The sequence below is a fragment of the Schistocerca cancellata genome, chromosome 4 (genome assembly GCF_023864275.1).
Source record: "Schistocerca cancellata isolate TAMUIC-IGC-003103 chromosome 4, iqSchCanc2.1, whole genome shotgun sequence".
NCBI classification, from domain to species: Eukaryota; Metazoa; Arthropoda; class Insecta; order Orthoptera; family Acrididae; genus Schistocerca; species Schistocerca cancellata.
Window position 1 is genome coordinate 704,721,389 of NC_064629.1, and position 26,757 is coordinate 704,748,145.

Here is a 26,757-nt window from a genome sequence, read left to right on the forward strand (position 1 = left end):
ACTCCTGTTATCCCTTAATATTTTAATTTTTGTATAAGGAGTAGAGATGGGGGATCCGCTCTTGAACTAATTCATAGAGTTCAATCTTTCAAAGGAGTGAACAATAAGTGATTCAGAAAAAAAGAACGGTAGCTCCAAACGTTTCCCACGGCAGAGAGAGAGAGAGAGAGAGAGAGAGAGAGAGAGACGGAGCATATCAGCAGCGCCTCTGCTGGTCAGAGCACAGTGCACGCCACACAACACAGCCAGCGCCGGCCTCTGCCCTGCTTCTACCTTGGCTGCCTGCATTGTGCAGTGCCCCATTGGATTTTGTGTTTCACATATGCCGTGCCGTCTCTGTGCGTCGTCTGCCGTGTGCACTGAGCAGTGTCTGGCGCAGCTTAACTTCGCATCGCACTCTGTCGGCGATCATTTCAGCCGCACGTCCTGCCCTCTGGGCAGTTGATGCGAGCAACAGGACAGAGAGCCACCTAGCGGATAACATAGGAACTACTTGCAAAAACCTGCTCGCAAGGGAACGGACGATTTGTCTCGGAGCGGGTGAGTTCACCGCTCCCCCCCACCCTCGGAACTCGCCCGCTCAACGCTCACCCCACCGTCTCGACTCTAGCCAGAGCGTCGAGCAAAGCGACTCAGGTGTCACTCTGGTCTCTGCGGTCTCAGCTCATGCAGTAATACAGCTCGCGGCTCGACCTGCTCGACTCAGCGCCTCTGCATCGGAGTTCGTCCCCACTGGATATTGTTCTTCGTAGTAATACCGCTATGTATATTACATTATTATGTTATGTATACATCAATTGTTTTTATTTTATTTTTATTTGTTTAAACTGATTAGATTAGGTTCCTGATGACTCCTCTTACTATAGGATTTTTATTATGGACACTCGAATTTACGCTTTAATTACGAGCGAACCGATAAACGTATCACAAAATGTGATACACCAATATTTTCCTTGTTTTATTCTGCGTAAGGCTATATGCAGCACTTTCGTTTTACAGTCAAATTTATATTTTTTTTCTTATTCTGGTACGGATTTTGCGATTTTAGGCGTCTTCGAAAGGAAACGTTCACTTTAAAAATATATGGCTTGCGATGTATTTGTATGAGGTTAATGAAATTTTAATACATTATAGCCGAATATATTGTTAATGTAAATCTCAAGTTACAACAATTTCCGATCACCCAAAAAACCACGATAGTGCAAAATAAATCAATAATCAAAAACTTTGTTATATCGTGGAAATTTCAATAAACAATACAAAATTCTTACTCATTATCTGTGTTACTTCAAAATAGGATCAAATAAGATCAAAATACAGGTATAGTACTGGAATAAACCAAGTTTAAAGGGCAATGTGCCTTCCATTTATTTTCTATTGTAAATGAGTGGTGAGTCATGAAAAAGAGCTAATTCATTTCAGGGAGTGAACAGTTCTGATCCAATCTCTGAAAAGAACAGTTTTGCCCATCTCTAATAAGGAGATCATGATTAACACAATCAAAAGCTTTAGCCAGATCACAGAATATTCTAAGATCCAAGTGACAATAACTTTTGATTTATTGATTTTAATATACCATCTGTAAAAGTGAATATAGCTCAATCAGTTGACAATCCTTTCCGAAATCCAAACTGATTGTGAATGAGAATGTTTTTCTGTACTAGGTGTTTATAAAGTCTATTCTACATAACCCTTTCAAACACTTTTGCAAATATTGGCAATAATGAAATGGGACGGAAGTTTTCCACTGATGATTTGTCTCCTTTTTTCTATAATGGTTTGACAATAGCATATTTAAGCCTATCTGGAAGAGTACCACTATGGAGGGATTCATTACATAAGTAACTCAGTATGTCACAAAGTTCATAGGAGCAACATTTAATTATGGTAGTGCTGATTTCATCATAACCACTGGAACATTTGTTTTTAAGAGAGCTAATAATATTAGAAATCTCTTTCAGTGAGGTAGGATATAGTTGAATTTTGTCAAACTTCTGTGGAAATGCATTTTTTAAATATTTTAAGCTGTCTTCTGAGGAACTATTAAAACCTAATATGTCTGCTACTGAAAGGAAAAATTTGTTGAAAGTGCCTGCAATTTTGTAGGTATCTCTAATCAACCCATTATTTACATTTAACATAATTTCATCATTTACCTGATAAGTTTTTCCTGTTTCACTTTTTACTATGTTCCATATAGTTTTTATCTTGTTATTAAAGGCATTTATTTTTTCTTGAAAATAAATACATTTTGAGGTTCTGATTACTTTGTTTAGAATTTTACAATATAATTTGTAATGTGATTTAGCTCTGTAGTCATCATTTTCCCTTAACATTAAGTACAGTCTTCTTTTTGTTTTGCATGATGCTTTTATTCCATTTGTAATTCAAGGTTTTGAAACATTTAATCTATTTGCTTTGGTCACTTTGTTAGGGCAGCCAGTTTTCAATGTGACCTATGACTGTATTAGAGAAACAGTTATATTTTTCATTTATCCCAGGTGAATTGTATACATCTTTCCAGTCTGTATTCCTCAAACAGTTTTTTATACCTTCAGTGATAGCAAACACCACATAATATCAAAGAAAGTAATCCAGACATTACAGCAAATACCTTACAAGAGGGCAGTCATATGAGGCAACAAAATAATATGGAACATATATGAAGTAGGAGACAGGTAGAACTAAACACGAATATGAAAAAAGAGCTCTAAGGGTTGATGATAGTATGGAAACAGGTGCAGTGTGATGAAAAGATCTTTAATAAGCAATTTATATCAATAATTAATAATATAAGGCTTTGAGGATCAGTACACGTTGACGTGGCATATTTGATAACATCCTTTACAAATAATTTCAATAACATGAATATGGCCCACACTATACATGAAAGAAGTGATGACTACTATAAAGTTTTTTAAATCAGAAACTTTCGTTATTTATGATATAATACAAATAAAGTTAATTAAACGGTGGCCTTCAAAGTTTAATAACATCTTATCCTACTTGTGTAATAAACCATATATCAATGGAACATTCCCTAATTTACAGAAATATGCTGAGTTTAAACCAATGCAAAGGGAAGCAGTGGCATCCGAGGGACCCACCCCTAACTATTCTCAACATTTTTTGAAAAGTTCTCATATAAGTCACTTATTAATGATTTGATCACAAATATCTTATTGACCAAGTCACAGTCTGGACTTCTAAAGATTTTTGATATTGTCAAAACTATTAATATATGAAGAGAGAATGTACATAATTAATTCAGCACTAAACTACAGGCTACAGATACATTCTATCATCTATCAAAGATATCTGAATGAATAAATCACAAATCCTTTTAAGTATAACAAGTACAGATATTGTAGTGTCACAGGAAATTCTACAGAAGGTTCAAGTCATATATTTCTAAAATAAAACAAAGGGTGTCAGTTCCTATATTAAGACATCAGTCTTTATCTACTACATGTGGTATTCCAAAAGATTCCACTGCAGTGCCCTCATGTTTTCTTGTGTATATTACTGAACTTTTAACAGTGATATTAACAGATGCTATGTTTGATATGTCTGCAGATGATAAAAGCATTGTGGTAAACAGCAAACCACATGTAGTTTTGGAAAGAGCTATTCATAATATTTTCATAGATGTCAATAAATGGTTTTTAGCAACTGTACTTCCATTACATTTTGGAAAAATGCTCTATATGCCATTCAGAACTTTTAAGTTTGCAGAGTTAAATTCATGGGACTAAGACTTGACAATACATACAGAATGCCTAAACAAATTTTTCAGAAATAGGTGATGTAAAAATTAAAAATCATTCCATAACGTCCTATGTGATTGTACTTTGGGGCAATTCCTCCAGTGCTACAGTTTCCTTAGTCCAAAAGCATGTCATACAAATTATTTGTGGTGTAAATTCAAGAACGTCCATCATACGTCTGTTCAAAGAATTTGGTCTACTAACTGCTGCTTCTCTGTATATTTATGTCTTTTTGAAATTTATGATAAGTAATATATACCTCTTTCAAACTAACAGCTCATTTATGGAACCAAAACTGTCTGTAAGAAGATAATTACTGAAAATCATTCACTTTGGCACATGGAAATTCCCATTATCCGGGCAAACACGTTTCAACAGCTTGTCAGCAACCATACATTGTTGAGATTTGACAAAGAATTCACCAATCGACCACGGCATAACAGCCCAGATAATTATAATGGACATGACATTTCCGGCCATGAAAGTCTACATTTTAGTATACATTGTTTAGGTACTAATATAGTATAGTTTAAGAGAGGCCTAATGGATTTTTGGTGGACAATTTATTCTACTCTAATGATTAATTTCTTATTGGAATCTACTGATGTTCTTATTACTTGTATTAACTACGTCTCATATTATTAATGCTATATAACATGTGACTTCAACACAGTGCAGTAATGAAATCTGTGTAAGCAAGCTTCGCAAAATGTTTTCTGTTTTTTTGATGATGCTTCACTACAATAGCCTTGGAAAAATTATGATATTTATTTATCAAAAATATCAATCATTGTTACAGCAAATGCATGACACCATTGATTTCTATGACAAGGAGAAAAATTATGATGACATGCATCTTCAGTTTATTTCAGCACTGAAAAAGGGATGTTCACTGCTACATGGAAAACTGATTACTAATCACACAGATTTTGCAGTAACCATAAGAAATGAGACTACACATAGCACAGAAGCAGACATACATCACTGAAAGAATGTATATAAGCTACTTCTATAATAGCACATATATGTTTCAAAACTTAATTTGATGTTGTGCCACTTTTATTGAATACTGAAGAAAAGTTAACATGTTTTATTCTTTATTGCACTAGGAAGTGTTTGCAACAAATATATCATCTTTACCCTCATAGTAGCATGATTTAACATCTCCTGCCAGGCGTGGTCAAAAGTCCGACCTTCTGTGCTTAGGCCTTCTTCTGCTAGGTACACCATTTCTTTAGCTGCAGCATGTGCAGAATTTGCTCGTTCAAATCTAATTGCTGCTTGCTGGGTCTCCAAAAGAGCCTTTTCAAAAATAAGCAGAAAATAAAATATTCAGAGAGTAACAACCATCTCAATTTTTTTTTTAAATTGTTGGCTTGATAAATAAGTTCACATGTAACTTACATCAAATTCAGAAAGTCTTTGCCTATAGCAAAGAAATGTTAACAGTAAGAAATAGTGAGTTCTTTCATCATTTTAAATGAAATAAGTGTTTTTTTAGAGCCACAGAATTCTGTTTCAGAAACAACAAAGCTGTAAACATAGTTGTTAAGAAACTAGTTATTCTAAAATATGACTCCTTAATTACATTGCATAATAACTGGGTAATATGTGCCACAAGCTCCAGCAATTACACTCTGCAATTTCTTTGCATTACATTCATCTCCATACTTGGTAATTCTTTTTAATGCCAGTTACACCTGAGTCATCCAGTGTATACTTACATGATTATATATAAAATAAACACATAAATGTATACCAACATGTAGACTTAATAAATAAGTATGCCTCCATCATACATCCTGCAAAACTAACAGTAATTTGTGAATGTTACCACATCATCGTGTTTCATCACGATGCTAAAATTGCAAGAGAAAACATACACTTCTGAATTACTTCACTTCTAAAGAACAATGGACAAAAATTTCCAAATTTCCAATGAAACTTATTGTATTGGATCTAAGACTAAAAACTATTACATAGTGACAGCCAGATTACTCACAGTGAACATTAAACTGCTCTTTATACAATCGAATAAAAAAGACATTGGTTATTTAATGGAATTGTGTTTCTTATCACAGATTCAAATTGCTAGTTCCAAACTCAGAAAAAAAAACACATAGAAGACTGGAAGTAACTGTAGCAAACTTACTTTGAATGTCAATCATAGGCTGATGAGCCAAAACATTATGGCCACCTGGTTAATAAATAGTGTGTTGGTCCACATTCAGAATGCAATACAGTAGCAATTTTGCAAGGCATGGGTTCACCGAGTCCTTGATTGTGGCACCAGTTGCTTACATATAGGTCATGCAATTCCCATAAATCATGGGCAAGCAGTCTGGGGTGCCGGCTACCATCTGATAGCATCCCTGATGTGTTCAATAGGGATCAAATCAGGCAAATCTGGTGGCCAAGACATCAAAGTCTGTTCATTAGCATGGACTTCAAACAACTGCATCAAAATTCTGGCCGTGTGACATTGACTGTTCTCCCGCTGAAAGATGCTATTGTTGTCAGGGAAGATGCGTAGTATGAAGGGATGCAACTGGTTCACAACAATGTTCACATGGTTCACAGCTGTCATAGTGCCTTCGATTACTACAATTCCCATGCAAGCCCAAGTGAATGGCCCCCATAGCATAATACAGCCACCATTAGCCTCTGTCTGTAGTGCAGTGCATGTTTGAAGCAGCGATTTGCCTAGACATGGCCGGACACAACCATCGATCTGGTGTAACAATAAATATGATTCATTGCATCAGCGTTTAATTTGGATATGATGCATCTTTTTGGCCTACCTGCCCAGCCATCTGGTTCATGCAGGTCAAGGCCAACTTCCACTGTGGTGGCTTGGCATCAGATCATACGAAATGCTTATGTTGTCACCCATATCAACCAGCACTACAATGTCAAGGTTGCCAACATAATCACTGTGTCACCACACACTGAGCCATACCAGCAGCTCAAGAGGGAGCTCACATACCACCTCTCCGTATCACCAGCTGAGGGCATATTTCAGTTAACTACTGGTGATGACACTGATAACAGAACTCCGTCACATCTCTGGTGCCACCTCTGCAGCACGGGTCACCTTTGCACAGTTCTAGACAAGCTGCCCCATGTGCTTTGGCTGGACTGGCTACCTAGCCAGGCACATGAAATCCTCGCAACTCAACAGTCACTTTCACTGCGACAACTGGTGGTCTTCAATGACATGGGTCGAAGCCCTCAGTGCAGCCTCATGTTGTGGCCCATATCATGTTGCAGCTACCAATTCCACCTTTGACATGACAACTATACCTCTAGCCAACCAGTGGACCACAATGCCTCAGAACCCACCATGGCCAGCCACGAATTCCAACTGTTTTTAGCACAGATTGAAGATTTCACGGTGCAAGTATCTATACTTCATACCTGGCCAGCTGCTGTTAAAGCACCACCACACACTTTCGCCAGCACACCTGGGACCACTGACCTGCTGAAAACCAGCACACTACATGCTGAAACCATCACACATTTGAAGAGCAAGCTTCCTGTGGTCGATCACTTTACTACCCAAATGCCAGACAGCAAGTGAGCATGGATACCACACCGCTTCAAAGCGTTTGGTTATATCGAATAGAACGCCTGTCCAGCATTTCCTTCTACACATTGGTTCCAAAACGTGTGTCTATCCATGTATGCATTTTCTGGGCAACAACTAACAACACCATTTTGGCTCCTAAAAACTCGTCCACCGGCACATACAGTGGCTACCCTTCACAATTGGACTAAAGGCTGCACTGCACCTTCAGCTGGCTATTCACCATTACAGACATCACACAGGTAATCATTGGTGTGGATTTCTTAGCCTATCTTCAGCTTGTCCCTGACACTGGTGCCCCTCGTGTCATCAACAAGGACTCCAGTTGCTCAACTGTTGGCTTCTGCCATGTTGTGCAAAACTTTGTGCTGAAGTTTGTCCATGCTGCCAATGCAGGGGAGTCCCAGGACCTGTTCAACCATTTCCCAGCCATTGCACACCAACCTGGAACACCACAAGAGCTCGCCGGCCGGAGTGGCTGAGCGGTTATAGGCGCTATAGTCTGGAACCACGCGACCGCTACAGTCGCAGGTCCGAATCCTGCCTCAGGCATGGATGTGTGTGATGTCCTTAGATTAGTTAGGTTTAAGTAGTTCTAAGTTCTAGGGGACTGATGACCACAGCAGTTAAGTCCCATAATGCTCAGAGCCATTTGAACCACAAGAGGTACAGCACGGCACAGCACAGTCCATTATGTCCACACAATGCCTGCCCCTCCACTTTTCAGCAGACCAGGACAACTTGCACCAGAGCAACTTGCTGATGCTAAAGCTGAATTCTAGGATATGCTTTGGGATGGCATCATTTGCCATTCGCACTACCACTGGTCCTCTCCTCTCCACCTCCTACCAAAAAAGGACACACCCTAGTGACCCTGCATTGACTATCGTGCTCTTAATGCACTCAACATCCCTGAGAGATATCTGGTCACAAACCTTCATCACTTCAACCATGCCTTCAGTGGTGCCTCAGTGTTCAATGTCCTCAACTACATGAAGGCATTTATGTAGATACCAGTCATCATGGAAGACATTCCAAAGACAGTTATCACCACTTCCTTTGACATCTTTGAATCACTTTACATGACATTTAGTCTCCAAGATGCTGCTCAGGATATGACACCGATACATCAATGGTGTGCTGCATAACCTACCCTTTTGCTTTGCATATCCCAATGACATATTGGTGTTCACTTCCTCACCACAGCAGCTTCATGAACATCTGACAGCAGGGCTAAACAATTTTGTGGTTATCATTAATCACTCCAGATGCATCTTTGGTTCCTCCCACATGACATTTGAGGCCACTAGATTTGTGCAAATGGCATCCCCTCCTTGAAAATGTTCAGTCCATTCAGGAAATTCAGTGCACATGAACTTTTCAAGATCTTCGCCAGTTCCTCAAGATACTCAACGTCTACTGCCATCATCTCCCTGGCACAGCCTCCATTCAAGAGCTGCTCACATATGCTTAACACTAAGGGCAACCATCCTTGTAATTCACCAGTCACTTTCACTGCACAACTGGTGGCCCTCACAGATATTGGTTAAAGTCTTCACTGCAGCCCTGTGTTCTGGCAGCTCAACCCTAAGGGCAACAATCTCATTCCTTGGATGGACCAAATGTATGCTGCCTCCTCTGGTGGTAAGAACAGCCTCACTGATGTTGCACTTACGGTTCGTCCAGCACACAACACCCAGATGGCACTTGTGATTGACACCAGGCAACACGCCTTACATGCAGTCTTGCAGCAACACTCCAATAGTTCCTGGCAACCATTGGTTTTCTTTTCAAAGAAGCTCACACTTACACAACATTAATGGAGCACCTATGACAGGGGGCTGTTTGCCATCTATGAGGTGATCCACTACTTTCACCTTTCGTTGGAGGCTAGGAATTTCACAACACTTACTGATCACGAACTCATCACATACACCTTCGCACAGATCAAAAAGCACTGCCCCCCATGTGAGTTCCGTCAATTCAAATATACCTCTCAGTTCAACACAACATTTGGCACATCTCTGGAATGGACAATGTTGTTTCTGACTGTCTATCATCAGTCACCGGGATCATTGATTGCATCATTTTTGCTGCACTTGCTACAGCACAACAGGTCGACATGGAGCTAGACTCTCATTGTCATGACCCAAACACTGACCTCAGGCTACAGCATGTCTCTATCTCTGGCACAGACACAAAACTGTTCTGTGACACTTCCAATGGCTAGCCACAACCTTTCCTATCAGTTTCTTTCCCCAAGTATGCCTTTGACAGCATCTACAACCTGTGCCATCCACTACCACACTTGTTACCTATCGTTACATGTGGCCTGGCACGCATTCTTAGTGCTGCAGCATACCACAACCAGTGCTATATTTTAACCATCATTGATTGTTTCACAAGCTGTCCATAGGCAGCACCAGCAACATCTTGTCTGAAACTGTGACACAAGCATTTGTGAGTACGTGGACAGCTCATTTAGGTTCCCCACTCCACATCACTGCAGATTGTGGAACGCAATTTGAATCCCTGCTGTTCAACGAGTTTGCCCAACTCTGTTGCACTCATCACCACCCTACCACTGTATACCATTCAGCCAGCAATAGTAACATCGAGCAGTGGTATCACACTTTGAAGGCTGCTTTACTTTGCCACAGCATGGACCACTGCACTTCTCATTGTCTTTTTCAGCCTCTGCACAAATTTCAAGACACCCTCTCTGGATACCTGGGGAATTTGTTGAGTCCTCTGCTACCATTTCTACCCCTGACATACTGGCCTTCCTGATTGGACTGTGCTCCCACACTGCACGCCCCTGTCTTTGAAATGGCTCTTGTCATGGCACCTCACCTGTATTCATTCATACAGATTTGGCCACTGTCATGCACAAAATGGTCCAGATTTATGGGGTCAGGCCTTGTCTCAAACCTCCACACTCTGGTCCACACATGATTGTTGGAAATGGCCACCATATGCTGAGGGTTGCCAACAGGAACACCCAGAGAGTGTCATTGGACCATGTTAAGCTGGCCTATACAACCCATCTGAACCTGCCTCTATGCATTCCCCTTAGACAGCTTCACTATCAGTCCATTGATGAGTGTGCTTGCCAGCTTGATTAACCTCCACACTCTGCTACTACTGGTGGGAGGAGCGTGGTGACTACCATCCATGATTGCCAAACACAGCCAGCCACAGTACTGTTATCTGTCGGCTAAGCTGCAAACTTACAGTACAGGCTGCAGTGCAGACTGCTGACAGTCTCAGCCAACCTGTGAGCCTACAGCATTGACCACAGCACCGAGTTGCTAGTACACAGATGGGTCAGCCAACATAAAAGCAGAAATACAGAACCCTAACAACAGAGTTTGTGAGCGTGGCATCCAGTTCCTTCCAACTATAGTGTCATCCCACTGTGTGGCCAATTTTCAGAGCTCAGCAGGATTATGTAGGAGAGAAATCTAATGTGTTCCCACTACTGCAGCTTCACTTGACACACACACACACACACATCAGAGTGTGCTGGTTTGTTATCTGTGCTCTCACAGTGTAGCAATTTTAGCGGTGCCCTGAGCAATGTATTGTGTAATGTCATTAGTGCTCACTTGTGCTGCAGTAAGTGCTGTGATATCAGTTCTTGCTTTCGTGATGGGATATATAGTGATTCAGTGGTCAACTGAGTGATGGACTGTGTAATATCAATAGCTGTCACTTGTGCAATGGAACAGGCCATGGTTTCGGTGGTCGACTGAGCTACAAATTGTGTAGTGCATTAGTGGTAGATTTTACAACAGATATGTCAGTCAGTGCAGTGGTCACCCAAGTGACAGATTGTTTACAGTGTTTCTCTGAGGACACTCCTACAACAGGCCGTGTAGTTACTAAGTGGACGCCCCTGTGATGAGTGTTTAGCGACACTGTGATTGTCTCTGTGACTAGTTTCCTCTACCAACATGCTATCAATAAATGTTAACTTAGTGAGCAATTGTATCTTTCATGTGACAGAAAATGCCTGTTGTACTTCCAGTGTAAAGTATATGAAAGGCAGTGATCACAATATTTTGGCTAATCAATGAATGTTTTATTCAATAAAGCATAGCATTATACTTCTTATATGGAAAACAGAAGCTTACCTCTTTAGCTCTCATACGAGCTTCGTAGTATGGCCTTGCTCTTTCAACACATGCACCAAGCTTCTTAGCCAGCATGTCAATTCTCACAGTGGAATCACACAGAAGCTGACGGAATTCTGCACGTGCTTCCTGTAAGCAATACAGTGGTTGAAAGAAAGAGTTAAGCTTTTTAATCACCTCTTATACAAACAACCATTATATCTGATACAGTACAGTATAACATACTTAACTGGCTACATTAAAAAGAAACAAACAGACAGTTCCAAAGAAAGTAACAGCTGAAGCTAGTATCGCAGAGTGTGCATTTTGAGTGTTTGAGCAAGCAACTGGGCTACATGCTAAACATGAAACCATTGGGACAGGGTGGTAAACGTGGCCAAGGAGAAGTTTGTAATGTTGGTAGTGAACTGTATGTAATCTATCCCAAATGACATCAGCACACGTTGCAAATTGCATAAGCTTACTGATTGTAAGTAAACACTGATTCCCAAATACAGATTTATATAGTTTACTATATACCTATCCTCGCACCGAATTTTGCCATGGTTTGGCTTTGCTATATCCGTCTTTTGCGATTGCGGTCTTCGCTTTAACGCCATCATAGTAATGGCTATTAAATATGACTAATGCAGTCTCTGCCGTTCAAGATAATCTGAAGATATGCCAATCGCGACAAGCGCGTCATTGTTAATAAAACAATTGCAACTGAGATTGTTTTCTATTTTTGGAACAGTCAGTCTCTGTTGCTACATCACCCAAAATGGAGTGGAGTAATGTGTAGAGGGAATGATTAGCTTTTGAATGCATTCACATAAGGTTGGCGACGGTGGCGACACCTACAACGTGCTGACATGAGGAAAGTTTCCAACCGATTTCTCATACACAAACAGCAGTTGACCGGCGTTGCCTGATGAAACGTTGTTGAGATGCCTCGTGTAAGGAGGAGAAATGCGTACCATCACATTTCCGAGTTTGATAAAGGTTGGATTGTAGCCTATCGCGATTGCGGTTTATCGTATCGCGACATTGCTGATCGCGTTGGTCGAGATCCAATGACTGTTAGCAGAATATGGAATCGGTGGGTTCAGGAGGGTAATACGGAACGCCGTGCTGGATCCCAATGGCTTCGTATCACTAGCAGTCGAGATGACAGGCATCTTATCCGCATGGCTGTAACGGATCGTGTAGCCACGTCTCGATCCCTGAGTCAACAGATGGGCACGTTTTCAAGACAGCAACCATCTGCACGTACAGTTCGACGACGTTTGCAGCAGCATGGACTATCAGCTCGGAGACCATGGCTGCGGTTACCATTGACGCTGCATCACAGACAGGAGCGCCTGCCATGGTGTACTCAATGACGAACCTGGGTGCACGAATGGCAAAACGTCATTTTTTCGGATGAATCCAGGTTCGGTTTACAGCATCATGATGGTCACATCCGTGTTGGCGACATCGCGGTGAACGCACATTGGAAGCGTGTATTCGTCATCGCCATACTGGCGTATCACCCGGCGTGATGGTATGGGATGCCATTGGTTACACGTCTCAGTCACCTCTTGTTCGCATTGACGGCACTTTGAACAGTGGACGTTACATTTCAGATGTGTTACGACCCATGGCTCTACCCTTCATTCGATCCCTGCGAAACCCTACATTTCAGCAGGGCAATGCATGACCGCATGTTGCAGGTCCTGTACGGGCCTTTCTGGATACAGAAAATGTTCGACTGCTGCCCTGGCCAGCACATTCTCCAGATCTCTCACCAATTGAAAACGTCTGGTCAATGGTGGCCGAGCAACTGACTCGCCACAATACGCCAGTCACTACTCTTGATGAACTGTGGTATCGTGTTGAAGCTGCACAGGCAGCTGTACCTGTACACGCCATCCAAGCTCTGTTTGACTCAAAGCCCAGGCGTATCGAGGCTGTTATTACGGCCTGAGGTGGTTGTTCTGGGTACTGATTTCTCAGCATCTATGCACCCAAATTGCGTGAAAATGTTATTACATGTCAGTCCTAGTACAATATGTTTGTCCAATGAATACCCGTTTATCATCTTTATTTCTTCTAGGTGTAGTAATTTTAATGGCCAGTAGTGTAATAACAGTAATAGTAATATCGGGAACTAAATTAACGACCCGTAAATGATGTAGGCCACACAGTTGCGGATTGGTTACAACAATGTTTATTCACAAAGCAAACTAATTGCGAAAGTGTTCGTATTTAGAGTTACTGTTACACTCTAGCGCGTATCCATTTGACAATCTCATCGCGAATTACCAGTCCAATACTCCACCTCATTAACTACGCTCAAAATTAGAGTTCACAACACGCGCGCGGCTGCTCACCGCTCAGAGACTAAGTCCCGCGATACCATACATCACTAAATTTTCTACGTCGTTTTACTTCCTAGCTGCCTGAAGACCGACTGTGCGCTTTCGCGTATTAATCCGAACTGTACTCTTTGGTGTCTAGACCAGAACTGTCCCTCTCTGCCCGTCTCAGGCCGCGTTTTCCCGCGCGCAGAACGTCACTCAACTGACTAGGGCAGTTCCCTTTCCTGAAGCCGCCGATCTGATTGGCTACAGCCTATTCTACATTATTTTACATTTTAACATATTTAAATAATAATAGCTTGAGCACTTTCACGTTCTAAATAAAGTAACAATAATATCCATTACATAATAAACGTTAAATTCTTTTGCATAAAACCATTACAATTTTCTTCTTAACTTTGAATGTTACGGCCAGTAGCCTTGCACCAATGTGCTCTCTGATAAATAAATACAGAACAAAAGTAACTATTATGCACTAAACCTTACAACAAGTAGTCTATTACCTAATGATTCAATAAGGCATCATGCTGTCATCGTTCAATGTGTTTTGTGTGGAGGAAATGATGATCTGATGCTTAACTGAAAATACTTATAACTTAAATTTACTGTATCTTTTAAACAAATACAGTCACAGAGTTGGTGGCTAGCGGAGTATATATGTAGATGTAGAACAGTAAATCCAAAACTATTATAAATATGACCGATATTCAAGTTTTATTGGGATCACCACGAAAATTTATGAAGGATGGTAGGTTAAAATTACTGCGGCTTGATTCGCTGCACTACTACAGAATTAAATAGTTTTCATAAACGTTCCCCTCTATGGCCGATCTTAGGTCTGCCATATTTAACACTGCTACGTCTCCTCAGCTACAAAAGCCTTCTACTGGGTTTCTCTATGACATAGGTTCTCATCTGTCTCACTTGCACACTACAGCGCTTAGCCCTCAATAGACAATAGATGCCTCTGAGTTACCCCATCTCGTGGTGAACCTGCGCGCTTTGTGGCATCTAGTTCTGGACGACTGGATTCTTTTCACAATTCCGACTCTTTCAGCCATATACTTAAATGAGAGCGAAATACTCGTTAACTCACACACAGCTGATTTTGTGGTCTGGTATAATTCAATGTGGCGTCTACACTCAGAGCACCCCTCTTCTACCACGCATACATTTCCCCCAATGTATGCTTTGCTGCACAGGCAGGAGATTTGGTAGGACGCTGGTTTGCCAAGGCCTAGATCATCCCTCACTGAGCCTAGTAGTGTCAAGGTTTTAGAGGGTGGTCGAAAATCACATTTAACATTATGTCCCTCCATGATCCTGCCGATCTTTCTGGAAGTATTGCCAACAAACGGGATGCACGCTGATGATTTTACCTTTCTTTCTCTTTTTGCTGTTGTCTAGGTACAGCCTATCTAAATGCACACCTTACCTGCTTGCTGCTGTATTCCTTTCTTCGCAATGTCGTATCGAGGTGCTTCAGATGAGTTGGAAGGATGTCTTTGTTGCAGATGGGTCGTAACCTGAGAGCATGTGTAAAATTCCTTCACGATGAGTGTTGTGGTAACTACTGGAGACATGCAGACACAGATCAGTATGTGTAGCTTTTCTGAACACACTGTGTTCCAACTTGCTACCTGGTTTCCAGTAGGATGCCATCCTATTCCACCTCCATGGTAAACTGTATGTTGGGGTACAGCGAGCTGAGGTGATAGTAAAATTCGCTTAAGCTGTCCCATCCATGGGGTCATATGGCACCACCATCTAGCACAGAAGGACGTTGTGTTACAATCTGCTGCGCCACTGACTTTCAACTTAATAGTTGTAACCTGTGGTAAAGCAATATGAAAGCTATCACCACATTCTGATGCAAGAAGCTCCAAAGAGGCTGCATGGACACGACAGAACTCTGGCTATAGAGCAACATGTCCAACTCTCATTGCTGCTGGCAGGGATAGAAAACTGATAACACAGCATTGTACAGAGAACAGACAGCCGTAGTTGTGACCTGGGAACAATATGTCGAGCCTGGCACTACACCACTTCTGGGGCCTATATCATCATGAATGTCCTCCTGTCACAACAGCACAGGGTTAGGCGACTACAATAACCTTTCTCCATGGCTATGAAGTGTCCGTCATCGTCTGCAGCCATCTCTGAGAGGTACTACATGACAGTCATCGAACTGACATGGGTCATCCGGTCTACTGCTACGAGATGCCACCTCTGCTAGCTTTGGAACTACAAGCTATACCCAGTCCTTATGCTGCTGGGAGCTGAACTCGTGCCTTCCAACTGATGGACCATCTGCTGCCTGACTTCATGCAACTTCAGGGCATATATCCTGGAGTCCACATGTATCCTGGAGTCCACAGTTTCCACCTGCACTTGACTTGCTGCTAGCCACTGCCTTTCCTGCATACACTCACTCTCCTATCAAAGATTTGTGTCCACAGACTGCTGACCCTGTATGCTACGCTGGGGTCCTTGGTTCACCACCGCACTCATGTCCTCCTTGCATTGGGCCTACTGCAGGCTGTATTGAGTCATGCATCTGCAACCCAGTTACTAAGAAGCTCACAGTCACTGCGTGCCTCCCACCTGCCTGCGGTGACGCAGTCCAACACTCACTGAGTGATAACATCACTTCATCACCATTGCCATCTGATCAGTTTGGCAACTTCTTGAGCAAGCCACCTCTTTAAGCTGCATGCCAATCTAAGTGCACACCACTGTCCAGAGCCAGCCTGTGCTGATGGACGCTGACCACAACAAGACAACGGTTTGGCTGATGTATTGACTGAGATGAGTAAATACACAATTGTTTTTTCACTGCTTCTAACACTCTAATATAGTCATCCACCCAGCTCTACGTACCTGCCGCCCCACCAACTATCCTGCACCATCACTGTGACCTGCGACGAGATCAGTAACTATCAAGTCATCCTGACCTCATTGCAGTAAGCTGACAGCTGAGGTCAACGAATTACTGATGCTGACATGAACTGAACTAATTCCAGACAACATTCCGATTGAATGAATATAGCAACAAGAACATACGAGCTATGAGGTCCAGTGATGATAAAACAGACAAATGGACTGAAGAACCCATTCTTGTTGTTTACTTATTTTATGTGAGAGTTGGCACTGACTGTGTAGGCGAGAAGCTGCAACATCGAAGAATTAAACCAATATTACAGAGTGGTCACACAAGATCCAAGATTTGTTATGGTCTACAAAGGATTTAATGGCTCTGAGCACTATGGGACTCAACATCTTAGGTCATAAGTCCCCTAGAACTTAGAACTACTTAAACCTAACTAACCTAAGGACATCACACACACCCATGCCCGAGGCAGGATTCGAACCTGCGACCGTAGCAGTCCCGCGGTTCCGGACTGCAGTGCCAGAACCGCTAGACCACCGCGGCCGGCCGGTCTACAAAGGATTTGACAGATGCTTTCCACACTGCAAATGTCTAAAAACTTTGATGTGAAAGCAGCAAAGTCTACATTGGTGAAACTGGGTGGCCATTTAGCACTCACATGTCAGAGTTTGAATGCTATGTGCGACTGGGGCAGTACAAGAAATGTGTTATAGCTGAATAGCACCAGAACTCTTGTCAGTCTATTAATTTTCAAGAAACTTGTGTGCTTCCTCAGTATCCATGCACGCAGCAGCGAAAAGTAAAAGAAACTATCAAAATACACTACTGGCCATTAAAATTGCTACACCACGAAGATGACGTGCTACAAACGCGAAATTTAACCGACAGGAAGAAGATGCTGTGATATGCAAATGATTAGCTTTTCAGAGCATTCACATAAGGTTGGCGCCGATGGCGACACCTACAACGTGCTGACATGAGGAAAGTTTCTAACCGATTTCTCATACACAAACAGCAGTTGACCGGCGTTGCCTGGTGAAATGTTGTGATGCCTCGTGTAAGGAGGAGAAATGCGTACCATCACGTTTCCGACTTTGATGAAGGTAGGATTGTAGCCTATCACGATTGCGGTTTATCGTATCGTGACATTGCTGGTCGCGTTGGTCGAGATCCAATGACTGTTTGCAGAAACTGGAATCGGTGGGTCCAGGAGGGCAATACGAAACGCCGTGCTGGATCCCAACGGCCTCGTATCACTAGCAGTCGAGATAACAGGCATCTTATCCATATGGCTGTAACGGATCGTGCAGCCACGTCTCGATCCCTGAGTCAACAGATGGGGACGTTTGCAAGACAACAACCATCTGCACAAACAGTTCGACGACGTTTGTAGCAGCATGGACTATCAGCTCGGAGACCATGGCTGCGGTTACCATTGACGCTGCATCACAGACAGGAGCGCCTGCGATAGTGTACTCAACGACGAACCTGAGTGCACGAATGGCAAAACGTCATTCTTTCGGATGAATCCAGGTTCTGTTTACAGCATCATGACGGTCGCATCCGTGTTTGGCGACATCGCGGTGAACGCACATTGGAAGCGTGTATTCGTCATCGCCATACTGGCGTATCACCCGGCGTGACGATATGGAGTGCCATTGGTTACACGTCTCAATCACCTCTTGTTCGCATTGACGGCACTTTGAACAATGGACGTTACATTTCAGATGTGTTACGACCCGTGGCTCTACCCTTCATTCGATCCCTGCAAAACGCTACATTTCAACAGGATAATGGACGACCGCATGTTGCAGGTCCTGTACGGACCTTTCTGGATACAGAAAATGTTCGACTGCTGCCCTGGGCAGCACATTCTCCAGATCTCTCACCAACTGAAAATGTCTAGTCAATGGTGGCCGAGCAACTGTCTCGTCACAATACGCCAGTCACTACTCCTGATGAACTGTGGTATCGTGTTGAAGCTGCATGGGCAGCTGTACCTGTGCACGCCATCCAAGCTCTGTTTGACTCAATGCCCAGGCGTATCAAGGCCGTTATTACGGCCAGAGCTGGTTGTTCTGAGTACTGATTTCTCAGGATCTATGCACCCAAATTGCATGAAAATGTATTCACATGTCAGTTCTAGTATAATATATTTGTCCAATGAATACCCGTTTATCATCTACATTTCTTCTTGGTGTAGCAATTTTAATGGCCAGTAGTGTAATTATACATCCCAATGGTAAGGACAGATAGGATCGCTACAAATTATCAATGGCCTGCCTGCCAGCGATATATGTCCAATGGGTCATGCATGTTCGCCAGACGGCAGCTCCACATGACTTGGATTCAACAATATACACAAGGGGCCACAAGAGAAGTTCCATGCAACACCAACGTCTCCCTGCAGGAAAACATTACGTCTGGGTACAGGCAGCAATTTCACTGTTGCCTACCAATCACCAGCCAGAACATCACATGCAGTCACCAACCGCCCCCCATAGCAATCTACATTTCAGATAGTCCAGTGGTATGCTAGACTGTAATCTCGGAAGCCAACTGAAAACCAAAATATTTAACCATGTTGCCTCTACAGCCACCCTCAACTGCGAAGGTGATGCTGGTGCAGGATTTCATGCATGAACTGACCTCTCAATTATGTCTCATAAATGTTTGACGGGATTCATGTCAGGTGATCTGAGTGGCCAAATCATTCCCTCGAATTGTCCAGAATGTTCTTCAAACCAATCATGAACAACTGTGGGTCAGTGACTTGGCACACTGTCATCTACAAAAATTCCATCGTTGTTTCGAAACATGAAGACCATAAATGGCTGCAAATTGTCTCCAAGTATCCAGACATAACCAGGAGCCAGCCCATTCCATGTGAACACAGCCCACACCATTATGGAGCCACCACCAGTTGCACAGAGCCTTGTTGACAACTTGGATCCATAGCTTCGTGGGGTCTGCACCACACACCCTACCACCAGCTCTTACCAACTGAAAGCGGGACTCATCTGACCATGCCACGGTTTTCCAGCCACCTAAGGTCCAACCGACACGGTCATGAACCCGAGAGAGGCACTACAGACGATGTCGTGGTATTAGGAAAGGCACTCACATCAGTGATCGGCCGCCAAAGACAATTAACGCCAAATATTGGCACACTGTCCTAACGGATACGTTATTCGTACATCCCTTATTGATTTCTGCGGTTGTTATATGCAGTGTTGCTTGTCTGTTAGCACTGACAACTATATGAAAACGCCGCTGTTCTCAGTAGTTTGGTAAGGCCATCGGCCACTGAATAGTCTGTGCTGAGAAGTAATGCCTGAAATGTGATATTCTTTGCACACTCTTGACACTATGGATCTTGGAGGATTTAATTGCCTAACGATTTCCGAAATGGAATGTCCCATGCGTCTGTCTCCAACTACCACTCCACGTTCAAAGTCTGTTATTTCCCATTGTGCGGCCACAATCACTTTGTAAACCCTTCCATAGGAATCACTTGAATCCAAATGACAGCTCCCCAATACACTGCCTTTTATACCTTGTGTACATGATACTATCGTCATCTGTATATGTGCATGTCGCTACACCTTCATTTTTGTCACCTCAGCGTATACTAGCATTGTAAATGCAGAAACGCATCCCCAGGAGAGACTCCATCATCATCAAAACCAATTATCAACATTCGTATTCTGCCCTACTTGTAATTCTATCTTTTTCTGGAATAAATGTATCCATAACATCCCTCACGAACCCTCTGCCAAAACAACCACAGACTCCACGCCGACTCTCAACATTCACAGAAGTATTTGAAACGGCTGATCTAGAATACACAGACAAAGAAATTGAAAGTGAACTGAATTCGTTCCCAGGTTTCGAAACGACAGTGCAATGTTTTAAGAATCACCAGACACCACAGACAAACTTATGAATATATCAGCCTTGGTTTGCCACAAGAAGTATCCTGTACAAGTATCTATGAGAAAGACACACGAATATCGAAGTCAGCGATACTCCCAATACAATTGTACCTGACGAAAAACTGCAAGAACCCACCCACCTGTCCTCACAGCAAGCAATACTACCTTCGCAGACAATACCCAAACCTAAATTCTTCAGCTGTTGCAACACCAACGACCATCTCACTGCTTACTCCCTATATTGCAAATCCTACACCTTCCCCAAAAACATGAACTAACTCCACACACACTGTTGATAAATTAATCCATACAAACAACTCCCTCCATACTGCACCCACCACTGATGGCATCATCCATTTCATAACTTTAGTTCCCAAAATATCAACCCTTTCGAAAGGTTCCACATCCTACAGGAAATATCCTTGCTACCTGCACCATATTCCACCTCAACACAAATGTCACTATTCCCAACATCAAATGCATTTCAATGTTGGTAACTTCGACACACCTCTCTAACTGACTGTAAATGGTGAAGCAGACATACAATAGTAGGTTATCAAGGCTGTTTCTGGATAGAGTGGGCGTTGCTAATAAGATAAGATAAGATAAGGGGGTATGAGGTTACACTTCGGGTGTCAGGTTACACATTTGGCTGAGTTGTATTCAAGGTCACCACCAACTGTCCTCCCCCCCCCCCCCCCAGGGGAACCACAACATACTGATAAAGGTCACCCAAGGGAATCCTTAAACACCCTTCCCTCATCGCCCTCTCCCCCTTCCCACCACTCCCCTCGACCAATGAGATTTCATTACTAGGACACTTGATTGGGTGGCTTTACTTGGGAGCTGGGACCACAGGATGAGGTTGGAGGCTGTACTTATTTGTTAATAAAAAATTATGGTACGTCATGTCACTTGAGATCTATTTGTTAATGACAATTTAATACTACATCATTCGAGGCATCAACAGAGGCCAAACCCAAGTAGACATGTAAATACTCCCCAGTTCTACGTATTTCCACCTATTTCGTATTTTTCCATATTTTTTCACAGTTTCACACATTTAATCAAATTACAAGAGCTCCATCACACTTCCTGATGTCGCATCAACGTCATAATACTCTCAGCCAATCACAATGCAGCATATTCATGAATTATTTATTACTGCTAAGCCACCACTACATTACTAGTCAGTCTGTGTGTGTGTGTGTGTGTGTGTGTGTGTGTGTGTGTGTGTGTGTGTATGTATCTGTCTGTCTGTCTGAGAGAGACAGAGAGACATATTAGTGTATGTGTTAGAATCGAACACTTTGGTAGAAATAATGTCACATCATATTAATTAAGTAACAGCAAATTCTATAAGCAATGCTGATTTCCAAACCAAGATACTATATGTATAAGAAATACCACACTGTAATACATATGCCTTCTGTTAAGACATGTATGCCATGACAACATTACTAGACTGAGTGATGTCATAGCAAAATTCTCTGATCCTCTCAACCAAAGATACTGTGTGTATGTGTGTGTGTGTGTGTGTGTGTGTAGTACAGTGCTACAACATACGCCACACCTAAGGATAGAGTTGACCACCTCAGACATGTCACCCGTCGGGGTAGACCCACCACTCTAATGTTTATGTGTTGTGTATAGCTGCAAAAACTACTCCAACCCAGCAATGACTGAGAAAATTGTATTATTATATGTGCAGTCCTCTCTGACCTGTTTGGTGGAACAAATGGCACTGCTGCTAGAGCATTGCTGGATAAGGGATCCCCCACGCACGATAATAACAGCAAACAGATCCAAACACATCGGTGGTAACATTAAAGACTACTACAAATACACACCTACATTACAAGGAACTCCCGTCTGCATTTGTCAGTTAATACAGGTTTTGATGGGCTGGTAAGGTATGAAACTCCTCAACCGGCCGCAACCATCACCTAATCCCTGGTTACGAATGAGAGAGCTCCACATGTTTGCCCAACACTACAACACATCATCCCGCCAGGATTGGTAGAGAAATTATGCATTATTTAAGCAATACATATGTGCAATCGTCCCTGACACAACCAACCTGGTGGTTGGCGCAAAAGATACTGCTGTGAAATCTGGCATCCCACCAGAGTAAACACGTTGTAACTCGCTGACACCTATGAGTTTACCTGTAGAAATCTCTGGATGCATTTGGGGATGAGCGTTGCTAACAGTTTAAGAAATAAGGACTCACCTCCCATCCCCCCTTTCTCTCCGGACCAATCAGAATAAAGCTTTCAAAACTTGTGATTATGGGTGGATGGTGTCAGTCTCTTAACCTGAGCTCCCAAGTGGAATGAAGACATGTAACACGATATAAACTATTGTTTAATTATTAGAGTGTGTGACATTGCTAAAAGACACACACAAAATTCAAGTAGGCGAGCTGCCAATCCTTCTGCGACCTTGCAATTGATAATGTTAGTCTGAGCAAGACTGGTACAACTGCTACATGTGAAACATGTCATATTGGGAAAAATTTAGCAACAAAACACAATCCTGCAGGAATACTGAGTTTGAACGAGATATCTACCAGGTCTCCAAGGCGGAATAAAACCACATGTAATTCTCGCAATATTAGTGTGCGATGTCACTATAAAACTGATAAGTAGATATGGAAATAATAAGTAGTATATACCTCCTCACCACACACGAATGAGACTGACCAATGGCCACAGTGCACCAAAAATTAACTATTCCTACATACAAAGTCGCAGACTCAGAGAGGTTACGACATCTCTCCTGCTATACAATAAATTGCGATCATAGAGAGCTGTAGAGTTCGCACACCATCTATCAATAAGCCGATTCTCCAAAGACACAGTTAAGGTTACGCTATCAGCAACGGGAATCAAATTGTGAATGCCACATGCGCAATGACAGCTGGAAAAAATGGGCAGCATATGTCTGATAACACTAGAATCACCACCATTTCATTTCTGCTCCTGAGACCACTGCGAGGCTCCAAGTGGCTCAGAGGTGTCATGGCAAAAAAAAAAAAAAAAAAAAAAAACGTAGGCCACGCCGCTCTCCAGATATTACGCCCCTTGACTTTTTTTTCTGAGGCTATATCAAGGACAGAGTCTTCGTCACACCAGTTGCTGACGTCGACGAACTGAAGGCTAGGATACAGGCTGCTGTGGGTACTGTGACAGAACACATGTTACGAAACACCTGGCGGGAACTGGAATACCGCCTCGACATTCTCCGAGCTATCAAGGGAGCACACGTTGAAGTTTACTAACGTAAATGGTCTTAAAAAAAACTAGTAACACTAACCTATGTAACGGCATCAAATGTAACTTATTATGTCAAACGGTTATTCTGTTAAAATTTTTATAATAAGGGCAAGAATTTGTGTTCACCCTTTATACAATATCTTTCGCTGCAAGCATCAGAATTTTGCTGTGATATCATACAATCCAGTGATGTCGTCATGGCTTATCAGAGGGTTTATTTATCACAGTGTGGTATTTCTTATACATGCAATATATTTGGTTGCAAGTCGGCAGTGCTTATAGAATTTGTTATCACGTCATTAATATGACGTAGCATCATTATTTCTACCAACATGTTCATTTCTAATACATGCATTATCATGTCACACACATAAACACATTAAAAATTTAGTAGTGCCTTAGCAGTGATAAATAAATTACGAACATGCTCTATTGTGATCGGCTAAGAACATAATGACGTGCATGTGATATCGAGAACAATGGGATGGAGCTCTCATAATTTGATAAAATACATAAAATTGTAAAAAAATATGAATTGTTGAAAATACATAAAACTGGAGAGCCGGCCGGTGTGGCCGCTTCTGTCTGGAACCACGCGATCGCTACGGTCGCAGGTTCGAATCCTGCCTCGGGCATAGATGTGTGTGATGTCCTTAGGTTACTTAGGTTTAAGTAGTTCTAAGGTTTAGGGTACTGATGACCTCAGATGTTAAGTCTCATAGTGCTCAGAGCCATTTGAACCATAAAACAGGAGAGGAAAGAGAGTACTTAACATCTGCCTGGATGTGGTATTTGTTGGTGCCTCGAATGACGAAATATTAAATTTTCATTAACATACAGACCTCGAGTGACATGACTTTAGACACAGCACACGACCTCCCCCTACGATGACCAGCTCGAGAGCGAAGCCACCCACTCAAGTGTACCAGTTACAAAAGGTGAAGGTGGGAAGGAGGTGCTCGAATCTCAATGGTCCTGGAGGGAGCAGAGAGGATAGGAAGACGATTCGGAGGGTGACTTTAAATATAAGTGTAACCTGATACCACCTTATCTTATTTTTATCTTTACAGCAACGTCCACAGTACCCAGAACCGGCCTTGATAACCTAGTACTTACAACATTCTATACCAAAATACCCTTTACCTTCACTCCAATTAACAGCTTCTTATCCATCTACTCGTAAAACATGAAATAGATGCCCTCCTCCTTAACAAAATCTTCGTTCAATCCCATCATTCAGTACACATGTCTCCTTACATCCTACATCAAACTGATAATTCCAGTCCAGTTGTTTGTGGCGGAGTAGGCATCGCCTATCTCCGATATATTCCTTCTACATGTCAGCCACTCTTGACGGATCCAACTGAGCACCTCATTCTCACCGTCTTCCGCCCAAGACACACACTATCTCTAGCCATTATCTACATCCACGCTAACCATCCAATCCCTTACAATTTCCCAACACACATACACCAAACCATTAACTCATACATAATCAATGCTGCACTCCAGCACACGTGTCGAAAAACAGCTTTCGCCTCAGTTTATGATGCCATTAACGCTTCTCCTAACCTCTTGATGTGCAGCGCAGTAGACGTCCTAGATCCTACTGGGAGTAATCATATACCTGTCCTCCTCCAGACCCCATATCGTGTAGCAAACCAGATATGACACTCCAAATTATGCACCCTGACAAATCCAATATTATTCCCATCCAGAGTGGAAGGCATACCATGCCCAAATTCGTACCCTAATTAGAAGCCATGATTCCAACCATGTAAATCCTGATGACATCCAGAATGAGGCTGATTTCTTGCAACACACAATCTCAAATGCATATCCGAATCACATCCCACCCAGAAGAGCCTGCTACGATCATTCCACTTACACTTCACGTGCTCTCACTCTGTTCCAAGAATACCGTCATCGCTACTGAAAATTATTTCATGCCCATGACCACTAGATGCTCTCATGCCCCTAACAGCTCCAGTGACGTGTCTGCAGTTTCTTTCAAGGTAAGTAACATCAGGATTGGTATATGAGATGCACTAATCTAAACACGGCACCAACAAATTCTACGAAATACTGGAAAACATTCCTAAGGTTATCTGGCAGCAACTCCACTTCCACACATCTCACTCTACAAAACCCTTCCTGACTACCTCAGCAAAGCCATACACTTCGCATCCAGGTGGAAGACACTTTCATCATACCACAGGATGCCAACTCTGATAACTCAATGAACCCCTATATCCATGAATGTCTGAACATTGATATGACACCTCTCGCTCTGAAGTTCCAGCAGATAGACAGCACTCTATGAACAGCACTAAACACATAAATAACAGCTAAGGCATAACACTGATACTCTCTAAAAAGTGATTTAGTGCTCTCAGTCATGACGCTACTACTGATCGGCACCTGAAGGAATGTAACAGAGTCTACCACGAAACTCTTGCCATCCTTCACAACCACCCTCACAAACCTCATCCTATCGACCTATAAACTTCACATCAGTTTTCAGCAAAATCCCTGAAACCATCCTTACCCAACAAATGTTTCAGCACCTCCCAACACATCTAACCGTCCCCAAAACCCAATGTGGCTTTTCTACCAAGTATTACGTCAACGAAAAACTTCTTTACATTATCAACTTTACCTCCCATCGACTAAATAAACGAAAACCAGCCATATTTGTCTCCTTTGATATCCAAAATGTCTTTAACTGTGTATAGAATTCTGGAATGCTCTTCTACCTACAAACCTATGCACTCCCTAATCAAGTTAATTATTTTTATGTTAAAATTTAGAAAAAATATTAATTGC

General features: G+C 42.3%; 1 protein-coding gene across 2 annotated transcripts in view; it reads right to left on the reverse strand.

The window, feature by feature from the left end:
* The window catches only part of LOC126183855 (uncharacterized), a 252,093-nt gene that overhangs the window by 120,776 nt on the left and 104,560 nt on the right, over positions 1-26,757 (reverse strand). For both annotated transcript variants that reach the window (XM_049926145.1, XM_049926144.1), the window contains exons 3-4: positions 11,490-11,618; positions 4,908-5,069 (exon numbers count right to left, since the gene is read on the reverse strand). In XM_049926145.1, coding sequence (XP_049782102.1) covers positions 4,908-5,069; positions 11,490-11,618 — 291 coding nt within the window. The remainder of the gene's footprint in view (positions 1-4,907; positions 5,070-11,489; positions 11,619-26,757) is intronic.